The 26,157-nt window shown below is 40.0% G+C and overlaps 1 protein-coding gene across 5 annotated transcripts in view; it reads right to left on the bottom strand.

The window, feature by feature from the left end:
* LOC124158837 (hepatic leukemia factor-like) overlaps window positions 1-26,157 on the bottom strand; it is a 91,102-nt gene that overhangs the window by 41,457 nt on the left and 23,488 nt on the right. The window contains exon 1 of one of the 5 annotated variants that reach the window (XM_046534198.1): window positions 13,330-13,576. The exons of the other annotated variants lie outside the window; for them this stretch is intronic. Coding sequence (XP_046390154.1) covers window positions 13,330-13,462 — 133 coding nt within the window. The 5' untranslated portion in view covers window positions 13,463-13,576. Of the gene's footprint in view, window positions 1-13,329; window positions 13,577-26,157 lie in introns of those variants that run through there. 5 annotated transcript variants of the gene reach the window in all.

Raw genomic sequence — 26,157 nt, 5'->3', positions numbered from 1 at the left:
ATGGCGACGGAGGCGACACGAGCGGCCGAGCCACGCAACAGCGGCCACGCGATTGTTTCTCCCGGAAAGAGCGAAGGATTCCATCTAGTGCCACTGCTACAATACTCTACTACGTAAAACAACGATTCTTCTCCCGAAGCAACTGCGTTTTAAGGCCCATACATTCGAATCTTATGTTTGTTTTCGAGTAGACCAAAGACGAAGGGCCCCTTAAAAGAAAAACGAAGGCAACAGTGTAAAATTCACACATTAAGATACTAAAGAAGTACAACTGAAGTCTGTTTCCCAAATACTCCTCCGAAGCTTCATTATAGCAGTGTATTACCTTTTCACGTTGTGTCGATGCACCACATCGATGAGTAATCGACGATTTATGTTCACGCTCATTGGCATTCCCACGAACCTGTTCCACACTCAAAGTTTTAATTTAAGAAATGTATATTATAAGTTAATACGGGATTTTTCTCCATCGGCAATGAACGTCAAATTTTTGAGGTATTTTTTCATAAATACAATTTGGCTTATGCGAATATTCAATACTCCACGCTCTATTTATGAATCTACTCATTGAATTTCAGGATAAAAATTAAAATTTGATTTTCTTTTATATTTATACGTTAACTAACAAATAAAATAACATTTATGCATTTTAAATCCGTTTTATTTTACATTTTGACATTTACAGAATGGTGCGGATTAATGGGGTAGCCGGTTCATTTTTGGCACCGAGTTTGGGCCTGTGTGTGTCCCATTCAACCAAAGACGTACTGAACATGGATCGAATTACCCAAATTCTATGTACCTTTATTTCGCTTTTCAACGTAGATGAATGACGGGCTTTTCGATAACATTTGGAAACAGTAATCGTTTTGAGCTGCGCGCCCGCGAAATTTCAATTTATCGAAGGCATACGACGAATTTAAATGCTGACATCGTATACACGGATACACCATGAAGGGGCCTCAGGCCGTTTCAAAGAAGCCATTGATATTTGCCACTTTGGCCGTGTTTTAATCAATTTCCAAAATTTACCGCAGCGCGGCAATGAGGGCAGAGTGATTCATTTACTCTCAATATTTGTAGTATAGTATTGGAAATAGCGAGGAATAGCATTGAAATGCTGCGAATTTGACTGATCAAAACATCACCAATATAAAATTTCGTTTAACAGCCATAACAATGGATTATTTCTTCGTGAAATTCGGATCTCTCTGTTTTGAGCGTATCGGAGTGGCGACTTTTATAAACCTATTGACATGCGCGGTAGGTTACAACGCATTAAGCGCCTGACTGGTGAATCCTCTATTGTGATAATCGTGTCTTAAACATTAGCCCGCCGTCGGTTCTACTCATGGTCTTTTCGGACGTTAGACAATAGACGTCTTTCCAGGCCCCCAATTCGTCCGCCGCGAAGCGGCATCACGTCTGCAGGCAACCTGATCGCCCCCTTCCCTAGCCAAGTGGGTCCAAAGAAGACTCCCAACTTCTCCGAGTGACGCCCCTACATTGACACTTCCACGGATTCAATGTCCAGGGTGAAATACACCGGAAGTCCTCGAAAAGCACAATCCTCAAAAAAATACACTGTCTACACAGAAAAGCAAGGGTCACACGTGAGTGAATAGAGGGTCCAATACTTTAAATACGTAATGAGAGAGAGATTTTTCATTCACTCCCAAGTTGCGCTACCTTAGTCAATAAAATTACCAACTCGCTTCAATAGCTCCTGTGCAATCTTTTTAATACTCGCTTTTAAGAGTCCTCGCGAATGCTCACGTCCTCTCACTCACTCAGTGATTCAGGCTGGAGGTTGGTTTGGTTTGGAAAGATGAGGGTAAAGCTCACTCCAGAATAGGCCACAGGCGTGTGAATATCATGCATTCGGAGTAGGAGGCCGGTTCCTTACCTTCGGCCTCCTCGCACTTCGAGGATTTTATGTGGGGTGTCCGAAATTTCCACTCGGGATAAGAACCCATGACCCTTTGAACAGTAGTCAAGTGCTCTACTCACGATGCTCCCCTTACGTCTTCTAGATGCGCAAAATAAGGGGGGGTGGATTGCGTGGGAAGAGTAAGGGAAAGGAATTGAGGAGGATAAAGCAGAATGACTAACATATAACCGATACCCTGTTGTATTTAATTTTAATTTTAGTCACAGGATCGCATGACGGAAACATGGTGCTAGTTTGACAGCTTTTCATTGTTATCTATTTTTTGTTTTCTATCGCTAGCCGAACAGACAGTTACTGACATATTTGCAAGACTTTTAATAGATTTTTTACGATAAGTTTCATATTTTTTAGAAAATAAACAACTATATGGAATATTTTCATATGCTATTTAATGGGCATTGAAAATTTCACAAGTATTAGCCCTTGAAGAGTGTTTCAGACCAGTGGCGTAACTAAGGGGGGACGAAGGGGATGGAACCCCCCAAAAAAAGCCTCAGAGAAATTTAAAAAAATATTTAATACTATTGTCTAGTTTTGAAATGTAATAGCTGCATCTATTTTCAGTTAAATTTTAGGTGACAAAATGATATAAAATGTATTTCCAGGCATGTAATTTTTCAAAATTTTCCCGGACTCCCCGTTGCCTCGGAGAGGGGAATGGTCACCCTCCAAGGCTCCTCCATCCCCCGCCAAAGCATATTCCTAGTTATGCCACTGTTTCAGACACATCGCGTCACAGTGACTATCCACAATCAGCAAAAAACGTTACAGTCAACTTCAACGTCTACGACCACTTCGAATGATTCAAAGACATAACCGAAAGACCATCATATCGAATATTCCAACAAACGATTAGACGATTGTTGCTGATTAATTTTTAAATATCATTTCTTTAATAACGAAAACATATGTTTTTAATTTATACGTCCCTCCCTTGATATTTTAATTAATTCCAATAGATATTTAAGATGAAATTTAGTTTCTTTAAAACACTATTATTTTTTAAATTGAAGTTTGGCGAATTACCCGCGGTTTTACTTCAATTTCAACACAGGGTGTAAAATCAGCAATTTCAAATGCCCCAGCATATATGTTTTCGTTCCATTTAATCAATATTTTCACAATTTGGTCAGCATTTCTGGATGTAGTCCTCTTGCGTCCGTTGATAATTTCAGTCAGTTGTTTCACGCTTAAATAGAGGTGTGGAAAAAATTATAAAAAAACACAAAGTCATACAAAAGGTCATTTATATTCTGTGGTAAACAAATAGTTCAACTCTAAGAAAACATTTTACACAAAAGATAAATTCCCCACAGATGCATGTGCGTTAATACATGTATCGGTAAAACAACTCAAGCGAAGAGGGCATTCCTCAAAAAAAGGAGTGTCTCAACAGCTGAGAATATAAGAAACAATTTATCACGATTTACATTTGGAGCAGGCTCATTTATGGCGGAAAGGAAAAGATAATAACAGCAGCGAAAGGTTTAAACCTTCCGAAATGTGGTTCCAAATAAGATTGATAAAAACTAAGTGGTTAGATCGTGTGAGTAATGTGAAAGTTCTAACAGGAGAAGGGGAGAAAACGTCATTAAAGAATTTTGGATGGAAGATGGAAGAATTTAATCGGCCACATAATGATACAATATGGCCTGATGAAACTATAGTTGAAGGACAGGAGGAGGTAGGGAAAAACGACAGAGATAGGCATCCGGTGATATTTATAGAGCAGATAATGATGGATGTAAAGCAGAAGAATTGCGTAGGTGTTAAAAGATTAACTGATACGAGAACTGAATGGATCAAACCAACCTTGGGATTGATGACTGTTTATGATGTCGAATACACGTATAATAAGTAGAGTTTGTCCTATCTTTCACAATTTTAGTGCTTCCTTAAGTTTCTAGAATAGAAGTTTCATAGCTTGTGACTCTATTCATCATCTTTTAATGTTTTATGCTGCCCTACACCCATGCAATGTTACATCAAGTATCTTAATGTAACTATCCAAGAAGACAGTCAAGGCTGTGAGGACTGTGCGGCAGGGTCAAGGGTTTTCCAGAAACATTGCTTGGGAAACAAAAATTTTTCCCCTCCAAACGAACCGTCCCCGTAATGTATTTCCCCAATCAATATTTACACACCCCTCGAAAAGTCTCCTGCTGCCACTTAATGCTATCCCCTGCTTATCAACGCAAAGCAGAAATCTCCACTAGTAAACTGATTTTTGACCTCAAAACTTTTTCGCCACTTTCCTCGCATTAATTATTTCCTATAAGCAAACCAGGTGAAACTCAGCAATATTTCTTCTAACTATCTCAAAGTGTCATACCTATTCCGCGTCTCTTGAGAACATCATTCACATTACTAGCTGTAATAATCGATACCGATTCCTGGAATATCGATTAATGTTATCCAGTTCAAACATGGAATTTCAGGCCAAGTTTGCCAAATTAAAGTTTACCAAATAGATCACCTATACCTAAGTTGGTCAGCCAATATCTTGTCCTAATCGCACGTGACATCGAATTTATTCTTGCGATGTTATAGTATTAAACTCGCAGTTGAGGAAAGCGAACAGAGCGGGGAGGGGATGTAGAAAACCGTGTTGGAGGGAAGAATGCTAGGTAAGCGGGGAAGGGGATGGATAAAAATAGGAATCATAGATGGAATGAGAGGGAATATAACTTATTGTGATTTGAAGAAGGGGGTTCAATTGTAGAAGGCCGGAATGAACTGCATCATGCCCATTTAAACCTACCTTAAGTAGTTGACTACCTTAAAAAAATTATTTCATCCAAGCGAAAAGTATTGGTGGCTAATTTTGAAGGATTCATAGTGAATTTATATCAATGACTAGAAGTAGTTTCAAAATTGGCGACCGACCAATCAGAGTGAGTTTCTAACTAGGAGAAGCTACCGCCTGCAAAATATGCAAAATTTGAAACACCAAGGAGGAAAGATTAAATGGATTTTAAACATGAATAGCTATTGAGGTCGTTCTGGATTGAATTTTTATGCAAAGTTGAATCCGTTTAACTTTAAACGCAACGCCGACCTCGGTGGCGGCGGGGTAAAGTCCTCGCCTGCCAAACCGTAGGTCGTGGGTTCGAATCCCGCCAGGGTAGGTGATCCCTAACCAGAGCATGGAAGTTTGTGTTGTGCTTAGTTAATACTGAAAACCCGTTATAAAGGCCGCAATGTGCTGTTTACGAGGAAGTGGGAAATAAATAAATATGAATCGATGATCATGAAGACATCGCAAGATAGAACGTTGATTCAACCACGCATCAAATAATATAATTGTTGACAGCTATTTTTCACTTCTTAGAGTAACTCTATACCTAATTATATTATCTCACCAGCCAGAGGAGGTGAAAATGTTTTTCTTTCGCCAACGGCATTTCTTTTGTTTTTCACATTTCACGAAGCGATTTGGAACTCTTGAGACACTTCTTCGTAGACAATAAGATCGAGAAAACATTTTTAGAGGCACGCAGCTAACTTGAGACGTGTAAATCCAGCCCAACCAATAAGGGATGCAGAGATAGAGAGAATGCAGGGGAAGTGAGGGAGGGGGCGGCGGCGAGTGCACTACGATGGTGGAAGGCAGGGGGGCCCAAGGGGAACCGGTCTTTCTCCTCCTCCCCACACTCGCTGCTCTATCGAGAGACGAGGCGAACGGCATTCCACACACACACAAGTCCATTGCAACACATTTGAGTAAGCGCGTGCAGCTTCATTCCAAATTCATATTATCCAAAAGACGAGTGTATTCCCTGTAAATGGGTGCAATGGTGGGAGGAAAAAGGCACATTCACAAATCCACACACAATGCGAAGAGGAACGGGCCAATGAAAATTCGTGCGATCGTGGCTTGATCACGGGTGAGCTCTACCCTCACCCATTCAAATCAATCCAATAGTGTTGAAAGACTGGCTAAGAGTAAAATGACAACAATGGACGCATTCGGGGGGAGTGAGCGATCACAGCGCTACTACAACAGCTGTGGAATTTTCCCCTGAATACGACCGCATACATAGCAACTCGGTGAGAGAGCTCTCTCATTTCTCAGAGCGGTCTTTTCGTCCGCTACTTGCCTGACAACCAGTCGCTGATTGGCGGGAGCTCAAATATTAGTTCAAGATGGCTAATAGTGCGTTGATAGATGATTCAAAAGACCCTCCGTAGCGCTTAGGTATTTAATTCGATCGTGGAGTCATAAGGTGCGTAGCTGCCCGATACCGTGAGCGAGACCCCTCAGAGCTCTTGCCCTCTGAATGCACCCACCGCAAATTTCAATGGGTTCACCGAAGTCGCCACTTGCGTCGCTGACGGGCAAAGCGATCCGGATTTCAGGGAGAAATAATCTACAACCTGATCTGCTATCCAAAATTTAGAATCCTGAATATGTGATCCATCAGAACCATAACTTTTCAACGCCATTTCTTGAAGTTGTAAATATTACACATTAAATATTGACAGTACATGGATCGCTCTACACTCATCGCCACGCTGAGGACAGATTAAAAGGCGTCCGAAAATTCTTGAAAGCAGATTAACCCTTAATACTGCCACCCCATTTCAGGTGGGATGTACGAAGACTGCCAAGAATATTTCCCGGAATTAGCGACATTTCAGATTTAAAAATTCAACTACTTAATTTTATTTAATACGTCTAAATTTTTACCCAATTCCCGAGATATATTTACATCTTATCACCATAGATAGACTATGGGGGTTTACATAAATTACAGCCACTGATTAATCACGAAAAAAAAGTGAAATAATTCGGACCGATAAATCGGCCCCTGGCAGTTTTCGCTCAACCAGCGAGGGCCGATATATCGGCCCGGTGGAAGTAAAAGGGTTAAAAGGCGTCCAAAATGACAACAAATATCAAGCTTCAACCGGACGGACTGGCGCCTCCTCTACGCAGTCCCTTTGGTTTGGGAAAACCTCTCGAGCCTCCGTCATTTAGCGGACGCTTTCGACCACCATCGAAACCTCGAAGTAAAGTAAGAACGAACGGAACCCATTTCACAAACATTTACGTAAGAGAATACACTGTATTGCGATTATTAAACTGAATTTACTATCCCGCAAAACACTGAAGAAAGTGGATCGCACTGCACTCGTTGCCGCGCTACGAACGTTTATGAAAAGCGACCGAAGAGGCAACAGAAATCAACCTCCTACGGGATGCAATGTGGCCTCCTCTGCTTAATCCCCATGACCATCGACTTAAATAGGCTCCCCATTCTGCTATAGAGGAATTCTATTTGAGGACCCTAGAAGTCTAGGGCTACAAGTACAATTTTTGTAATTTTGTAGATGAGTGCAGGTAATGGTTGGTGGGGCACACGATATTGTTGTGGCCAAAGGATACAAGTGAATATCTGATAAGTTTATAAATGTAGTTTCAGTGATTCACGTGTATCCCTTTGCCACAAAAATATTTTGCACCCTACAAATCATTATGCAGTTATCCCCAAAATTATAAAAATTGTACTTGTATCCCTTGGCTTCTAGGGTCCTCAATTGGCTTCTGACCGAAGAACCTTCAGTTCACACAGGGTCATGCATACCGAATGAAGCCTTAACCATAATACGGGCAACATATTTTTCTGACGTAATCGGGCAAGGTGAGTCCAATGGACTCTTTTAACTTTTGCTTTTAATTGAAAGTATTAAACAGTGAAAAATATTACTTTTCACATCAATTTGTACATATTGTGCACCTTAGAATCATTTAATATAAAATTAATTATTATTTGTTTAGCAAAAGTTTAACATTACTTATTAATTTCATAGATAGTCAAACAGCGAGTACAGTGGACTCTTTTGACTAATTGTTTCTGTTTTCACTGCATAAAACACCAAATATTTATCGTTACATCTACATAGTGATAATTTTACATTATTTGACAATTCAAACCAAATATTTGTAAGATGCACATTACTTTTTACATTTCGTGCAAACAGACTCACCTGCCCGGATTTGTGGGAATTCAGGGAAAAAAATATTTCTAAGTTACTTTGATTCCGAAAGAAGTTTGAATTACTCTAATTTATAGTAAATATACCATTAGAAGAAGTAAAAAATTCACAACATGCTGACATTTCAATAACATAATATAATTCTCGAAAATGTGATGCGATGAGTCCAAGAGACTCACCTTGCCCGTATTAGGGTTAATATTAATTTTGTTGCGCCAAAAATGTTTCATACACTTACGCACATCCATTGCCGGGAAGGTGTGAATTTCCCACCCTGGCGTAGTCGGCATTCGTACCTTCAAAATCCTTTACATCAGGGGACACAAGGAAAAGGAAATTAAAGATTACTCATATCGATCTAGGATGGGAGAGGGGTGAGTAAAGTCATCACTAATGATAATAATAATTATATAATATTTTTCCAGCCACCTTCAGTAAACTTTTTTTGGCCTCTAGCTTTTCAATTCGGTGACCGTCTTAATATTTTAGTTTACATTAATTAATGTAGAAATCACGTCTTTCTCTGGCGTGATCTATAATCACCAATCAAAACCAACCTTCGGGTTGAATTTCACTGAGTGAGTGAAAGAATTTTCAAGAGTGAAAAAGAAGAGAGATATTGTGTATTAGGCGCCTCTGTAAAAGCACCCCAAATCACCAGAAAAAGGGAATTTCCTCATTCCCTTAATCATGGGGATACTTGAATAATGAATGACTGTAGTCCGTCTATTATAATTAGATAATTTGGCTGTTAAAAAGTCATCAAATTGGTGAAGTGGGGTAAGGTACCCAAGGGACCCCTAGCAAAACAAATACGGCTGGTGTATACATCATGTGACTATGCCGACATCGTAAAATTTTCGTTGATTTATTATAAATGGAAGTAGCGTGGAATACTTAGGCCACCTTTCCAAGACGTCATTTACGTAGCAGTTAACAAGTGCTGCAGACGCCGAACTTCAGAATGGGGCTTCTATTCCCTTATACGATCATATATCGTGATTATTCCACTTTCTCTCTCTTCCTCTTTGGTTTTAGATCAATAAGCATATGTAAACGTACTAAATAAATTTCCGTTACACCGTAATTAAATTCTTTTCATTGACATAAGTATTAATGCTTTCACTTCCAATGGCACTGGAATAATTTTAACTACCCCCACCAATCAATATTACGTCGTGAATGGTTTTTTCGACATCGTAGAAATTGGAATGCATTTAATACATGCTTTTTGTGCCTAATCAGCGTCAATGTGCAACCACTGCGACATCAAACAAGAAATGCATTAAAGTCTGTCCATCCAAAGTTTACACTGGGGCTTTTCGGCCGCTGCAAAAGCCTAGTAGCCTGTCCCATTGTAGGCTGGGTAGTCATATCCTCATAGTGATTTTAATTTATATAATTTTATTGTTTTATATTCTTGTCAGTATTTTATTGCTTTTAATATTTTTCATGAAAATATGCATTTAAGTTGGACAAATACACGCTCAGAGCATACACTGGCACAAGTTTTTGCTACGCATTCCATCATAAACAAATGACGGTTGAAATAAGATTCATGGCAAGGTTGAAGCCGACTGAAATCGTCACAGACAAACACAATTTATGTGATAATCGAATAGTTATACGACCACCAATTACAATAATACAGAGAAAATGTGAATCCTATTGAAATAATGCACGTCTCATGTTTCATTAAAGTGCATCTACAACCAAGTTTCGTCATCCTTCGCGATTATCACCAACGAGATTCGAATGCCAGGATGTTCACAATAAATAGCGAACAGGTGAATTTGCCTCCTAATTCGTAAAGCAACAATAAAAAATAATGATTAAATTACCAACGTGCGAAAGCATTACACTGATTATCGCACTCCATAAAAGCTCATGTTATCATCATTGCATGTCTCCGACCTTTGTTTGGATACAATGCAACGATAATGAAAAACGCACATAATGGAATGGTCATACAGTGTTATCATCTTCAAAGAAAGGTAGTCATTTGTGAAATACGCTGTTGTAGAAACTTAGAACTTTTTTGATGAAAGGCTATAACCAGCAAAAGGTATTTGTCCTTTCCAACATATAAGACGATAACAACGCTTGAGTGCAAATTCCTCATAGATCCTTCGATAGTTGGGAATGTAAATTATTTAACAGCCGATTATTTAAGTTAAATCTCGACACTTTGTCATTTAATTAATGCCATCGCCAATGATGGTGTTTTCGATTAATGTAATGCAAAGGAGGAAAATCGGCGTAAAGGAAAGTTACGCAATGTTTAAATTAACATTGAAACGATCAATAATGTGAGCTGGAATCAGTCGTCTGTAGTGCCTAGGGGTAAATACATCACAATATTTAAATATCCTCATATATGCGTCGTAAATATGCAAATAAAATTATGATAATTTTTAATACAATTAATTTTTTTTAAATACGAAGAAAAACCACATTTGGACGAAATATCATTGCTTTCTCAAAAAAGCTATATAACTTTGAAACAATTACCTGTTGTAAACAAAAGCTGTGGTCTTTGCTTCGCACGGTACTTTAGCCCATCTTGTCCAGCCAGCATCAAATGCTTTCACTGATTGGCTGCCAGTTTAACGGTCAAGCACAAATGGTGCACACTTCAGATGGTCCAATAATATAAGAAAATCGAAATTGTTCTCCGTGAAACGAAAGAGCCTTTAACCGTGGTTAAGACAAAAGTTTACACTTGTTTAGGGTCATTTCCATTTTTTCCCTCGGTCACTGGCGGCCGGCGTGGCTTTCCCTGCCGCCGTATCGCGCACAGTTGCCGATTCTACCTGTCCCATTGACGATGGCAAAGAGAAGACGAGGGTATGACAAAAGAGAATGAATGGACTTCAATATGAACGATGAAAACGACAATTATTAGGCTTTTGATTTTAATCATCAATTGAATCAACACTTTGCAACAACTCTATTGCCTTAAAGGAATTTATTAACCAAATCCCTTAAAACATCACCTTTTTGTGAGCATTTCAAAAGCAAAAACGTTAATAGTACAGCAAGGCTACGATAATTAGGGTCACGACAGGTTCGGAAAGTGAGAATTCTGTACCGCCGCCATTGAGGCGGCGGTCCGAGCTAACACTAGAGAAACTCGAGTGAAGTGGAACCAAAGGTTAAAATTCATTGGGCCTCAATAAAATACACCATAATGGTCAGAATTCACCGCTGTCAACGACTTTCCACTCGATAAACGAGCATCTCTTGACAAGCGGAACATATCAATAGTTTCGGCTGAACATTAAAGGGTAACGGACTAAGCAGACAGTGCTTATATCACGAAGAGAATTGCGTTAGAAACGGTGGGGTTAACGAAAAGGAAATAACTTGTGAGTGGATCGTTATGAATGACAGGAAAGAAAAGTCGAGCAAGATGAGTCTGATCGGGATTGTTGCACTTTCCAGTGCAAAAGCGTGGAAGATAAGGATGGAGGTCGTGAAATGACTGGAGGCGAGATAATTTCGACTTTGGCGAAGCATTGAAAAAGCGCAAATGATAAAGAGGAAGAGGAACGACGAAGTGCAAGACGTGGTGGACGACGATAGAAAACTACTACATCTACATAATACCCTGCGAGCCACCTCTAGGGTGTTTGGCAGGGGGTGATCTATCACCAGCATTCAGCATGCAATTGGACTCCCTACTAGAGGAGGTTCGTTGGAGAGAGAACGTTTGGATGTTGTAGTACTGAGAAGAGAGTGATTTTGAAAGCACCTGATTCGAAAAAAACTTGGTAGTTTTCACATAGATAACTTCAATCGACCAGTTTCGTCGCTGTGTGACAACGTGACGTACCTGAAGATTCCCATAAATGTTTACCAAACATCTCTAACAGTTTATTTTAACTAAATGCATAGCTTGAGGCGTGACTTCGTGAATTTGTTTCATGTTGAATCAAAAAAACTTCGTTGATTTCACATAGATAACTTAAATCGACCAGCTTCGTCGCTGTGCGACATCTTCAGGTACGTCACGTTGTCACACAGCGACGAAACTGGTCGATTTAAGTTATCTATGTGAAATCAACGAAGTTTTATTGATTCTACATGAAACAAATTCACGAAGGCACGCCTCAAGCTATGAATTTAGTTTAAAACACTGTTAAAGATGTTTGGTAAACATTTATGGGAATGAAGAGAAAAGGATTCATAAATGGAATGAAAGGGAATAGGCCTCTATGTGGATTGGAGATAGAAGTTCATTGTTGGAAGGCAGAGGTAAATCTCAATGTGCTCCAAGTATACCTCCCTTAAGAATTGAAATGTCTTTTTGAAAATGTCACCCGAAGAGGCAGTCTGCGAAACCAAAGATGAGGTTACGCGGCGGAGTACCCGATAGAGCAAGGCTGCAGCACGCGCCGAGGCCATCGTGATCACCAACGTGGAGTGGTGGCGCGAGCGAGCAGTGCACTTGTGGCGTGCAGGGAGGAGGTTTAGGGAGGAGAAGGGACGGGAGAAGAGAGGGGATGACGACGCAGCTGAGGACGATGGCGAAGCCGACTGGCGTCTCGAGAGTAACGACATGTCCACGGTCTTAGAAAAATAGCCATGTCTTATTTACTTGGAGGCATTTATTTTGCTTATTTATTTCAATTCACGAATGAGATAATAAAACATTGTAACGTTTAAAGACAATGTAAGTTAAATCGCTTCCTCGGTTTTATAATTCGGAGAAAAAGGAAAGCTTCAATTACGATCCGAAATGCGCCGCACGAATTGAAGAGTTATGGTTAAAACAGTTTAACGTTACCGATAATATAATTGTGATACGTAACTAACCCGAGTGGCCAGTCCTTACCAGAAATAGGTCAGGAATGGATATAAAATTGGACACTAAATTTCTATGGCGAATGTGAAAAATCTAAAGATGCCATGCTAGTTGCATACGATACAGTCACACTGCCAGTGTTTCCATTAACTGTTAAAACCGACTAACCCAGGGAACAATTCTAAACCGAGGTAGGTGCTAAATGACGTCTCCGCCACGATATGTGAACGAGGTTGGGATAAAGTTATGCGTTTTGAAAACGGGACACCAACAAGGTTATCCACAAACAAGGGTTAACATCTTTATTCGTGGACACGCTGGATGTGCACCTGTAGCTATTCAAGCGACCTCTCATGCTTTCTCTCAATGGACTAAGTAATCTATTTCGATATTTCCATACGTATTCCTCGAAATAAGCCGTGCGGTTAAGGGGCATGATTTTGTCAACTTGGAACGCCAGTCGGGTAGCAAAGATCACCGGAGCGCTTGAGCAGTGGAAACGAGGCTGCTAAGTTTGTGACAGCCTCCACGAAGAGTTGGAAGCGAAGAGGGAGGAATGCAGTGGACTTACGCGTGCAAGGTGGTGGTGGTGGATCGTGGGGCCTCCAGAGAGCGGGGGCGGGATCTTGTTGGGGCCACTGAGGGCCTTCCAAAATGTCCAGCCGACCTACACCACTGTCCACATCATCCTCCTCTTCCGCCATCACAAATCACACACAAACACGATCACAAGCACACACAAAGAAGGGAGCAGCAGCACGGTAAGACGAGACACGCACTTCTATCGTGGCGAGCGGCCCTCGATCCACTGACCATTCACTCGCGTTGCGTGCGCCGACCGAAGGGGCAAGGGAGGGGAGGGGTCAGAGGGGCATCTACGAGAGGGAGAGAAGGCGAAAGAGAGAGAAAAGCTAATGGTGACGGCGGACGGCGAGCAATAAGTATATTGTACAGATTGATGTACTGCAACTTGCTTGGGGGGCTTCAGGCCCCCTCGAATTTTTTTTCAGCTGCGAATACCATCCACGATCCATCTACTGAGAAGACCACCAGCCTAGGAACACCTTAAACTCCATTTTCCGAAACAGTTACATTTCCTCAAGCGTGCCAACAACCTACGATTCCCCCTGATGACGATGGCAGAGAAGGCCGTCGAAACGTTGGCAGCGATGTCCATCCTGACCCGGCTGATTTGCCGAGAAGACTTTATCAGCAAGATTCGCAGGGAAAGCACCAAATCCTTCCACCTGCGATGATTTGAACTTTCAGCATTGTCTTTGCAAACGAAATAGATTTGCGAAGCTGATTGAATGAAATGTATGGTTTTCCCTACTGTACATATTGACAACAAAATATTAGTATAGTCAACCCGCACACCACCCAATTTTTCCCCTATGCAAAATTTCTGGCTACGTTCCAGTCAACAACCATTTGGCCAAGACTCACAGCAAATATGAGCAAGTGAGCGCTTTTCGTCTTCAGCGCAAGTGACCGAGATTGAAATGGAAAAATCCTAGATCACGTGATATGTCTGATTGACAGAAAACGGCAAATGCGATTGTTTCACTCACTCCACCCGAAGGTTCGTCAGGATGAGGATACCGCTCACACAGGCGCGTGATTTGACAACTAATCACTAGTTCCTCTCCACCGAGCACCTGGAGTCAGCCTAGATCGTTTGATCAGCAGCCAAGCCCACATGCGTTGGTTTACCATGACAACAAGAGCGATTTACGTCTTCTGCGCATCCCATAGCATGTGATGGACGGCTGGTTGGCTGATTCCGACACTTGCCATTAATTTATACCTTATTTCAACAATAAATTTGACTTCCCTTTTGTTTAATATTCCTGAAGACGGTTAACCCTACACGAAACGTGTCCATGGATACAAAAAAGTATGTCCCCACGGTGACCACTGGGGTCCTCACTGCCTGTGACTCTATGCATGTAACCTATGAAATCCTTCTTGTCTTACGTATTAAAAAAATAAAGCGTCGAAAAGCTCGACGCAGGTTGCCCTCTCGGCAAAATGTAAACTTCAAGCGGCTATATCTTGATTAATTTTTATTCTACAGAAATGAAAAATGATAAAAAAAATTGTTTAAAAGCCACCATTTTTTTCTTGGTATTAAGGCTCTTATGTGTACATGGCAATTTTTGAGAATTATGAGAAATACAATTTCTAATTTCATCGCACCATATGCAAACCTAATCTATCCTATCTAAACCCTAATCTATATATACTATCTAAACCCTAATCCATACTTGTAATCATATAAAAAGAGTTGCTGAAAATGCACACTTTAAAATACGACGGACCCATCTTTTTTAACGTTAATGAGGATTTTACGATCTGAGAAAGGATTTTTTACAAACGCCTACAGCAATATCGATGGAAATCAATACTTTCGAGGCAAAATTCACTACCCTGATAATCCTTTCGATGAATAGATTTACACACATCGGAGGCATTAAGAAGACGGAATTCGGTAACATAAAACATCTTTCCTTCTATTTCGAGGGCGATGGGTTGAAAATTAGTAAAATAGTTATGTCAGTGGATAATCTCCAGAAGAGGAGAAAAATAACGAATAAACCATTTTTACCACAATTAATGTCCTAGAGAGCGGATACCGAGTCTGAGATCACTTTGCAACATTTTTGTCATCGTGGGACGAGGAACGTTGGGCACATTTCTTTCTTGAATTACCATGTGACGTATGTAATAAGTATTGCTGAATAATATTCTGTACATTCTATAGTCCTGAAAAGAACCACTATCATTACATTCCGCTGCCGGATTTAAAGGGATGCGGTACGTCGCCCTTAACCCCTTCACTGACGGATATTTCTCAACAAATGTCACAAAAAATGTCATATTATTTTATTACGTTTTTTAATTATTTACAGGTAGATATTAAATAAAAAACATTCATTTTAGCATTTTACGAAGTCATTTATTTTAAAATTTACTCTTATTATATCACTTTAAAAAAAAATTCATGTATTTCTGCATGAAAATCAAGTAAAATATTTCACAATAAATATAGTCACAAAAATTACTCATCATAAAAACAGACGATGGAGTTAGAAAAATATTAATATAAACTCCAAATTTGAAACACAGTAAAATATTATATAAACTAAAAGTCTATTTTTGTGTGGTACACTTTGAAACAAGGGGCAACGCAAAGACCCACATTACAGTCAGGGCAAAAATAGCGACTCTCCCTCCTCACCATTTTTCCACGCGCATCTCGCTTTCGGGAGCACACAGCACACTTCCGAGTTGGGTTTGACTTATTTTCCGTGGGTGGGATTATGTCTGGGAAATGTCTCTCGGTAATTCGGAGGGGATGGGCTTTTGCAGGTGGCCTACCTGCCTTAGGGGAGGGAACACTTGGGAAGTACAGTTCAATCATTTTATCTATTAGGTCCAGCCTGTATTGCAAATGTGTTTCATCACCACCTGTTTTTCGATATAAAACATATGAATTCCATAAGCAAATTTCCATCAAATGAAAAAATAATTTTTTGTAATATTTTTTCCCTCTTTTTCATGGGATTGGATAGTCAGCCAAATGCTGATCTACCCTGTCAACTTCCCCCATCGTCTCATTGTAATCGATGACTACCTTTGGTTTCATAACCACTGCCCCCCTTTTCTGCACCTCTCTCATTTCCCTGTTGTGAAATGTAGAGAGTAACGTTACTTCCTTCTTGTCCTTACAGAGAAGAACCAAAATTTTTCCTTTACGGAAAGCTGCCACATCTCCTTTCTTCATTTTTTTCTTCTTCAGCCCCTCTGGCATCCCCTTTCGTGTTCCGCGCACAGTTCCATAAGTATCACAAGAATGAGAAACTAGTTCCTCGGCTAGTTGTGGAGAGGTATAAAAATTGTCCGTCGTGACACAATACCCTTTTTCAAATAGTGGTTTCATCAGAGACAATACCACTTGGGAGGACATTGGATTACTTTCAAAGTCTTCGTCAAGAGTAGTGCCTTTCCCGGTATAAATGATTGTTGACCACACGTATCCAGTGCTGGACTCGCAGAGGACAAAAGTTTTTATGCCGAATCTAGCTCTTTGTACAGTAATTCGCAGGGGAAAAAAATGTTAGCTGTGAACACTCCAAAAGACTCCGTAGAACTGACACTAGAATTTTATGGAATGGGAGTGTAAGTAACCCAAAACAGATAGTGGTAAAAGGACCGAGGCAAAGAAACCAAAACATGAGGGTCTGAGGCATTGGGAAGGGAAAAATGGTGAGAAAGAGTGTTTTGGGTCATGTGCAGCTGTAAAAAGGGAAAGTGGAGGGCAGTAGGGAAAAACCGATGAGGGTGCAGTGGTTGCATGAAAGGGAGATCGGAGGGGAGGAGGATGAAAAGGATGAAAGGGCGGCCCCGACAGTGCATAAAAGGAAAGGCGGAGGGGAGAAAACAATGGATGAAGAGAAGGGATGGATAAACAAAGGGGTTGGAAGATAGAAAATATGCCTTCCCTGGAAGGGAGAAATAGCTGAATAGCCGAAGGTTCCATCTCAAATCTATGCACGGTCACAAATATTGACGAACTTGCAGAAATGAAATAATAATCAGTTGTATTTTTAGCTGAATAATAAACTGAAAACTAAAAAACAAAGATATAGTTGGTCATGATAAAGAAAAAAGACAATAAAACATCACTGAGCAAGTTGATTTTCGGTGTGAAGATTTTGGCACCATATTACTGAAAAAGAACATTATCAGAAAGTTACAGAAGACTACTGTTACATAGTTTGCAGAAATAGCTTTCGAACACGTGACCTTTGGAATAGCAGCTTGGACGTAATTTATTTACGAGGTCCCGTCGACTACACTGAAAAGTAATGATAGTTTTGCTTGGTAGTGTTTATAAAATGTTTCAAATCAATTTATTCACTGAATAAAGATATTACAACATCCTTTCCGATAGCAAGATTCGAACGCGCGACCTTCAGAATAGCAAGACGGCACTTGTCTGCCGACTCACTTCGGCTGTTCCAACGATTGATAAAAACTCTGTGAAAAGTCATCGCAGTTATTTATGAAACGCATTAAATATGTTTCTTTGTTCATTTATCTCGACATACAATAGGTTTAGAAACATAAACATTACGATAAATAATAGATTTTTCCCTTCTTTTAGACCTCGAAAAAACGTAGAATTTCGCAGGATATCATGCATTATGAAGACACTTATGCATTCTCGCGGCAAAACTACGTACTTCTAATAAGGGGACGAGATATCTCGTCCAGATCACGAAAGAAGAAGCGAACTTGACATAGGACGAGTTAACTCGGCCGCGTCAGTTTTTGCGCGTCTTCTTAGGACGAGATATCTCGTCCGAATCAGGGAAGGGGTTAACCACCGAATCCGTACAGACCCAATGTCCCCCTGGGGGATATACCTTAGATACCCTATATCTCCTATGGGACACCTCATATCCCCATTTGATACCTCCTTTATTAAATGTTTCACTTGTCAACTTTTGCCATTATTTAAAATAATATCGAAGTTTTGGGATCCAATGTTGGCTTCAGTTCTTGATTACTTACTTAACATATCTTCCCATCCGGATCAATGCGAGGTTCAATTTGTTAGTTTTACACCTTTTCTTTCCTGTTCCAAGAGTCCCCTATCCTTCCGAACATCTTTAAATTGGATACCCTTCTGATTAAACCTCCACCTCTTAAAGCGTGCCATTTTCCACCTGTTTACACTTAAGCGTTTCGCCGTTTACTCATTTCTGCACGACCCATTGACACAGGAATAGGCCGCTTTCCATCAATTAAAAACGGCCAAAACGTTTTCTAGTTATCTATCATTAAAATATCCAGCCGGAACTTGTATTTCATCAGAGAAAAAATCACAACTTCACAAAAAAATTCGAGATCCATCAGCTTTTACATACATGCCAGATATTTACAAACTTATTTACCCAATTTTGCGCATCTTGAGGACATAAGGGGTGCATGGTAGCGTAGTGGGTAGAGAACTTGACAACTGATTGGTTCAAATCCCGGTTGAAGCCACATTAAATCCCCGAAGTGCGAAGTGGCCCAGGGAAAAAACTGTCCCTTTATCCTGAATGTGTGAAAATCACACGCCAGTGGCTAAGTCAGGTTAGCTTTTAACCCTACCTATCCATACCAACCATCGCGTTAAATCATTGAACGCGTGTGAAAGTTTGGCCATATTACTGACTAAAGAATGCAGCTTTGTCAGTTATTTTATTTTCAGTAAAACAATAATAAACATTTAAGAAAGTTGTACTCGTCGGAAAACACAATAACACATGGATCCAACCGAATCAGCATTCCAGTACACCCATAAATACAATACTGAAATAACTTTAAATAGTCAATATGTACTTTAATCACCTACGATTAAATCACTATCAAGAGTGCAAAAAATATCTGATCACATTGACAAAATGCATAATTTTCATTAAATAGTTATGGACAGTTGAATATCAGCTGAAAAAAGTTTTCGCAAAAAATTATTACCATAAAATATAAAATCTCGATTTAAGTAAATAAGTCAACGTCAATGATAGTTTGCATAATCGACCAAATTCGGCTTCGTCGAAGACCTGTGCTATTGGTGTACAATCGTTTCCATTAAGTAATTTTTCGCAACTTTTCCTCGAATGATAGTATATCTAGTTTCAAATATTCAGTAGTTGAGTGCCTGAGGATATGCATAAATGATGATATGCATAAATGAGGATTTGCATATGGCTCAAACAGGGGCCAAGCGGGAATCTTCAATAAAAGAAGCCAGAATGCCAATTACAGCAGCTTGTGCTCCATCATTAATGTATTCAAGTGATTTGAAGTAAGGCCTAAATTTTTACTTACGAATCAGATAAGTAAGCGACACTATGTTACCAGTACAAATGACATCACAGTTAAGTGACTTATTGTGACTTCATGTCGACTTATTCAAGCATTTATAAGCCACCAAGATGAGAGTAACGCGGATTAGTACTCACCTATCGCAAGTTTTAGGCGCGACAACTTTCCTATGATGAGAACAGTGATGCTTTTAACTTAAGATCCTCGTTTAAGAGAAAACTCGGCAACAGCGAAGCAAAGCCACGAATTATAGTAAACTCTAAACATTATTGTTGGTACGTAATTGAGCTACGGGATTCAGTTCGGTCAATAATTTCATTTTCAATAAATAACAATAAACACTATATTCGAGATCACCTAATGCTTATTCGTTAGCTGTAAAAGCACCTAATGGGACCCGTATTTGCGCACACTAATTAATGCGATTATAAAATAAATTCTTAAAGTTTGCATGCGTTAGAATTGGCTTGAGCCAAATCAAGTTAAAAATTCAAGGAACGTTTTCCTGATGAATATTATCATAAAATTAATAACTAAAAATTAGAAGTCGCATTGATGGTAAATTTTAACGCGGCGGTCCTCCACATGACACGGGGAAGTGGTGGTCAACCACGTGTCGCGACAACGCCCCAAACTAACTCCGTGGGGACAAACATGCACCAAGGCCACGTCAATCAGTAATTTAGCTGCATCCAAAACATCTTAGGACTAATCAATCGCATGATGGTGAGCCCCCAATAGAGGCACCAAATTTTTCATCCAACATCCAATATTTATCGTAGCATCCAAGATATTCGATTTGCATGACTTATCAGCAGTATTAATTAATTAAAAGAAGTTAAGGTTCCCATTAATGTGGATGACTATTGGTTGACGGCTATTGGTTGACGGAATCGGCCAAGGCACTTAGAGCGTCATATCATACAGCAATAGGGTAGTTTCCTTCATCAAAGAAAACGAAAGGCATTGATTGCGATTCATTACCCACCATTAATGTATTCATAATACACAAATTATTTGGTTTTTGAAATACCGGTTTAGACGAATGGCAAGGGTCAAATTTTATCCTCATTTGAAAAAGGCCAGATTGGCGCCCATGCGATTCCACTCCGCATGACGTCACAGGGACCTAGTTTCTACACGAGAGGATAGGAGTTATACATCGTCTGAGGTTACCAATGCATGCATGAGGCACAGAGCTCAGGGAAACGTGTCTTAATAATCACCTATTAAAACTGGCTAAGTTCGGAAAGTTTTCTTCGTTTGATAAGGTATTAATAAACCTTTTTTAAGCCAAGCGCTACCTTTCAGCAAGGTACTCAGCTATCCGCTAGCATCCTGCGACGTATAAGCGCTAAGCCTCGCCTCAAGGTCACCTCACCGGGCGGGAGGGGGAACCAGAAATACGACGTACGGGGATATTTCCCGACATTCATACTTGAGCGTCGCGTTTTCGCGCGGTTGAAAATTTTCACTTTTCATTTAATCGCGAAAAATAGATGTTGTCGTTTAAAAATCTAAAACCGTGAAATACGTACTCCAGGAGTAATAATCTTTCGATTAAAGCAATAAAAAAATAATAGGAAACTACCCTATTGCCACCGCTTTGACATTTGATGAAAGATATGGCGTGAAATAGTTATGGGCTTCAAACAAGAATCGCACTGTTCCCATCAGGGGCAGTCTGGCGAGGTCTGCTGGTCGACAATATCCGAGGGCCCCGAGCTTAGGCGCCCCCGACAACGCTCACGTCTCTCGTGAGGCGTACATAAAAGGTGCATTTAAAATAAATCAGATTGCTAGAACCACATTCTTTTGCAATTATAAAATTCTTAGTTTTCATTGGAATCTTTCTTTACAACATTCTCAAAGTTAAAAGGTTTATATAAAAATTAAATTGTCAGAACATAAAAATAAACTTAATGCTTTTTTGAAAGGATTATTCGAGGAGGCTATTTTGGAGTTTTTTTTTTAGTTTTCAGAGCAGTCTCATGAAATATATTCACTAAATAGGTGATCTGGCCATAACTCATTATTAAATTTTATAAGCTGTGAAATTCTCACTTTTCATGAGCCCCAGACGAGGGCCCCCAAACATCCCAGACCGCCCATACTTGGCTATCCGCACAAATACCTACTCCCTCAAGGGTGGATCCAGGATTCTTTTCCGGGGGGGTCACCGTTACACGGGTCTGACAGGCAAACGGTCTTCTCACATTTAAGATTAAAAACTCGCAACATTCTCCTTATTTTAATATGAAAGTTATTATTATAAAATTAAATGATTGAGACTCCGTAACACACAAAACCAAACGAACGTAATGATAACAATATTTAAAATCTTGTCTATTTTTAAAGCGTCTGGGGGAAATGTCCACCCTGACTCCCCCCTCTAAATACGCCTAAGTACTTCCTCAACGATGCGGAGGAGTGATTGATTTGTATTAAGTTAGGGAGCGATAAGGAGTCATCAACGAATCCTTCGGGACATGTACGCTATGCTGCCATTCCCGCCATTAAACCAAAACATACAGCTGCCACTTAAACATAGCAAATTGTCCTGACAGATTCAATAAGGGAGTAGGCTATAGCGAAGCAGCTATTGGAAGAACTCAGTTACCGCGATTTCCTCTTCGTCGGTTCATATTAAAAACGACAACTTCGCCGGCACTTCAGTAGGCGTCTTTACGTTTGAAGTGTTAGCGTTAAGTTTTTGTCCGTCCGTCCGTCCGTCCCAGTTTTCCGGCTTGTGCGATTAGGAGTCTAGTGATTGGTCGGTTTTTTCGACTTGGCTGAAACGGGAAAAACTGTCGCTTCCATGATAAACCGACGCGTAGGAAATCGCGGAAACCACCTGACAGAATCATTCGCCCATCAACGTAGCACAACCAAAAGCAACCGATTTAAACTGGACACACCATAAAAATGTCGGAAAATACTTTCGTTGCGAGTATGGGGCGCATTACGAAAGGATTGTTTCGAGAAACAAGTTTTCGGTTGCATTTACTTGACGCATTAAAGAAAACTTTAAGTGATGATGCCATGAAATACTCAAAACATTTCTCCATTGTAACACCAGTATACACAATGCGAAAGGATTTTTGCTAAACACAATTTTTTAAATTGTTTATAGCAAAAACAGATGTAAATAGATGTAAAGAGGTACGGTGTACGGTGAGACAATTAGACAAAAAATAGAGATGATGAGGAGAGTCTGAAATTATGAGCTACCAATTGACGAGAAACCATAAAAATATATGAATACCAGGTAGTCCAGAGAAAAAATGAAAATGGAACTATAAACTCGTTCCTTCAAGATAGAAATGAAAAAAACACCGCACAGTGACTTAAAGAAGTTACTACAGCATTAGAAGAGAAACGAGAAAGATAGTCCTAACACTTGCACACCATTTTGAATGAAACTGATGAAAAAGACGGAAAAACAACTGTACCCTTTGTTGATTAAAAAATGGCTTTTGTAAATTTTAACTAAAGTCCCATTTGACTTTTATTTCTTTCCCTTACCCTTGAAACATGTGAAGTGCACACGAAGGATACTGCAATCAGAGGAATTTCACCCCCTGCAAAACACTCCTGAATTGGCACGCAGATAAATACGTAGATTTTCCTCTTCTGTGCATACGATCAAGAATGAAAAGGCAAAATACCACATATTTTGATGGGCCTGCCTGGTTGATTCCAATAAATGCGTTTCTTTCAATACGAGTACATTGTTTCGATTGTAAATTTTATTTCCATTAAATTAAACACTCACGAAATAGAAGTGCCTATCGTGATTTTGAGAGACTGTATGTGAAAGTGTTTTAGCCGCAAACTTTTTTCTATTTCCCACATAAAAATTGAATTTGGAGGTTTATTGCGCTGGAATTCGCTACTTCACACTCCTCTCCTGGTTCCATTGCGCCCGAAAGTAGATGTAGAAGACAAATCACGGTGGTCCTCCACATAACACAGAGCAGTGGTGGCCGGCCACGTGTCGCGACGCCGCTAGTTCAGGGGCGGAGGGAAAGCGCGTGGCGAGGACGCGACATTGGCGCCCGCACGAGGAACCATCGACGACGCTTCACACGTGCCCAATAAGAAACGGCGGGTAAAATGCATTGCCCTTGCGATCTGTCTGCATCCACAGCAATAGTGTGACGTTGATCCGATGCGAGGATGACATTAAATAAATCAAAAATGAAGGAAAGAGAGCCTCGAACGCAAAAGCAAAGCCAATACTGAGCCATCCACGTGGCTGCCATGGCCACGACTGTAAACGCTAAACAATGGGCTCTCAAAATTTGCTCCTTTTAGGCCCGTATTCTTAGTCGACCCTGTAGGGACAACCGACCCTGGATACGTCATCAGCCCCTACACAGAGGGATCTCGCCCTACATAAGCCACATCAATCCCTACATATGGCCGTTTTTGGAACTCAACGGGCCCTACTTGATGTAGGTTACCCGAACCAGCCCTACACCTTCCAAAAACATGGCGGCCAAATATCGTCTGCTGATCACTTCGATTAAAGAATCTACGTCACAATGGATATTAAGGGAAACGAGCTCACACAAAACATTTTCAAATGTACATTAACACAGCGGAAAGGTAATAATACTACCACTTTATAGCCACTAAGTTAAATAAATTATAAAATTGACTGAACTAATAAGAACAATATAACGGTATACATGCACCTTGTTTCTACGAATATGTAATAATATTTTTTACGTTTGGCACTAGACCCATGGAACGCTTCCATAGCCATTGGCAAATCCAAAGGAATTAGGGTAGTTGTGCCCTTCGAAAACAATCCGTTTACCAGAGGAGGCGCTAAAAATTATAACAAGAAAATAATTACAGTTGGCTCTTGCTAAATCAGTTTAACAATACAGATTGGTCCGTATTCAGTCCCATCAGACTCTGAGTCCCATTTGATTGCCCAGCCCTCTCTCGGTCATTCGTCGAGATTAGGGGTGCGTTCCGAATCACGCATGTGCATCGATGCGCATCTGGCCGTTCCGAATCAAGCATTGATGCGCATCGATAGGGCCCCGCATCCAGCATATTTCGAGGTTTCGGAAGCATCAGCTCGCATCAGAAATTCTTGATGCGGTTGATGCGAAGGCGAGAATGGGCGCAACCTTTAAAATTGTGACTGTGTGTTTGGTGTTTGCATAGGGTGTTTACACGACTCTATTGTACTCCTATGGTCGTAGGAAAGAGTTGAAGGAGTCATAGTTATTAGTTTTTGAAATAATTAGTCCATCTAAAATTGAAAGTGGGGAAATCTATGTCCGCTGCGTTGAAGTGTGCGAGTAAGTAACTTGTTTACGCCCGTCATTAATTTCACTGGTGGCAAAAATGCAAAATGCTATCTATAATTACACGTACTGAAATGCAAGCGTGGTATTTTTAACCATAATTGTGCTTCTGTACACTAAATTGTGGAAATCTCCGACACTGTAACGTTGTATTGTGAAAGATTAGTTTAATAGCAACGTATTAGGGAGTGTTTATAGTATAATAGCCACTTCAAAATAACTATCTAAGACTCTGTTCATCGAAATATAATAATTGCTTCCACTTTGCATAATCTCACTGGTCTATCATTTGAAGGCACGTTGCAAATTGTTGCCACTTTGCCAAACGTTGGTTAGCTATTTAATATACGAAACTAACGTTCATTGCAAGTGAATTTGCTCAATTTGGTTAATTAAATAATAAAATATGCTTAAGTCGACAATTTCGATCTTATATTACAACCTTTTTTTGGTTTTGGAAATATAGACCATGTCTTAAAATGATCTTTTTGTTAAATTATTTTCAATGTCTGAAATAGAAATAATTTTATTTTTTTAAGGAGCCGGAAGTCTCGACGGGTGTCGAGAAATCTCGAAGGGGGCGAGACTTCTCGAGTTTCGTCAAGACTCGATCGAGGCGAGACTCTAGCCGCGCCGATAGTCTCGTTCCGACAATGCCGAGAAATGAAATTCTCGTCTCAACCGTCGAGACTCTCGGGTGGTCGAGAGTCTCGCACAGCCCCAGTATTCAGTGCAATAATTTTTTGAAAGCGTGTGACTTGGTAAGCCTTTATACACATTTGCGGTCAGTACCTATTATAAATAGGCTCCAAATACTCTTCATTCAACGCTTTGTTGACGCGGCCAACTTATTTTCAGTGTCCTCCTAAATGCTATCCAACTATAGGCACATTTCTATTAATGATATCAAAAGTAATGGGTTTCCAAAATGGTTCTCAGCTGAACTCAGGTATTTATTTTGTTGTAAGAAGCTGCACCATCAAACATTGGAAAGTAAACAAAAACATTGAAAACCGGAAATCACTATCATTATGGTGATTACAGGTTTTCAATGTTTATGCTCAATTTTAAATTATAATTACATCAAGTAAAATTTTCTAAAATCAGAAAGAAGTACAAAATTCTATCTGATGAGTGCCATTATAAGTAATTGGACAATGCACAATTACCCATTTCACAAAATACTTAAT

The sequence above is a fragment of the Ischnura elegans genome, chromosome 5, assembly GCF_921293095.1.
Source record: "Ischnura elegans chromosome 5, ioIscEleg1.1, whole genome shotgun sequence".
Lineage (NCBI taxonomy): Eukaryota > Metazoa > Arthropoda > Insecta > Odonata > Coenagrionidae > Ischnura > Ischnura elegans.
Note: the sequence above shows the minus strand (reverse complement) of the source record. Positions and strands in the feature narration are given on the sequence as shown.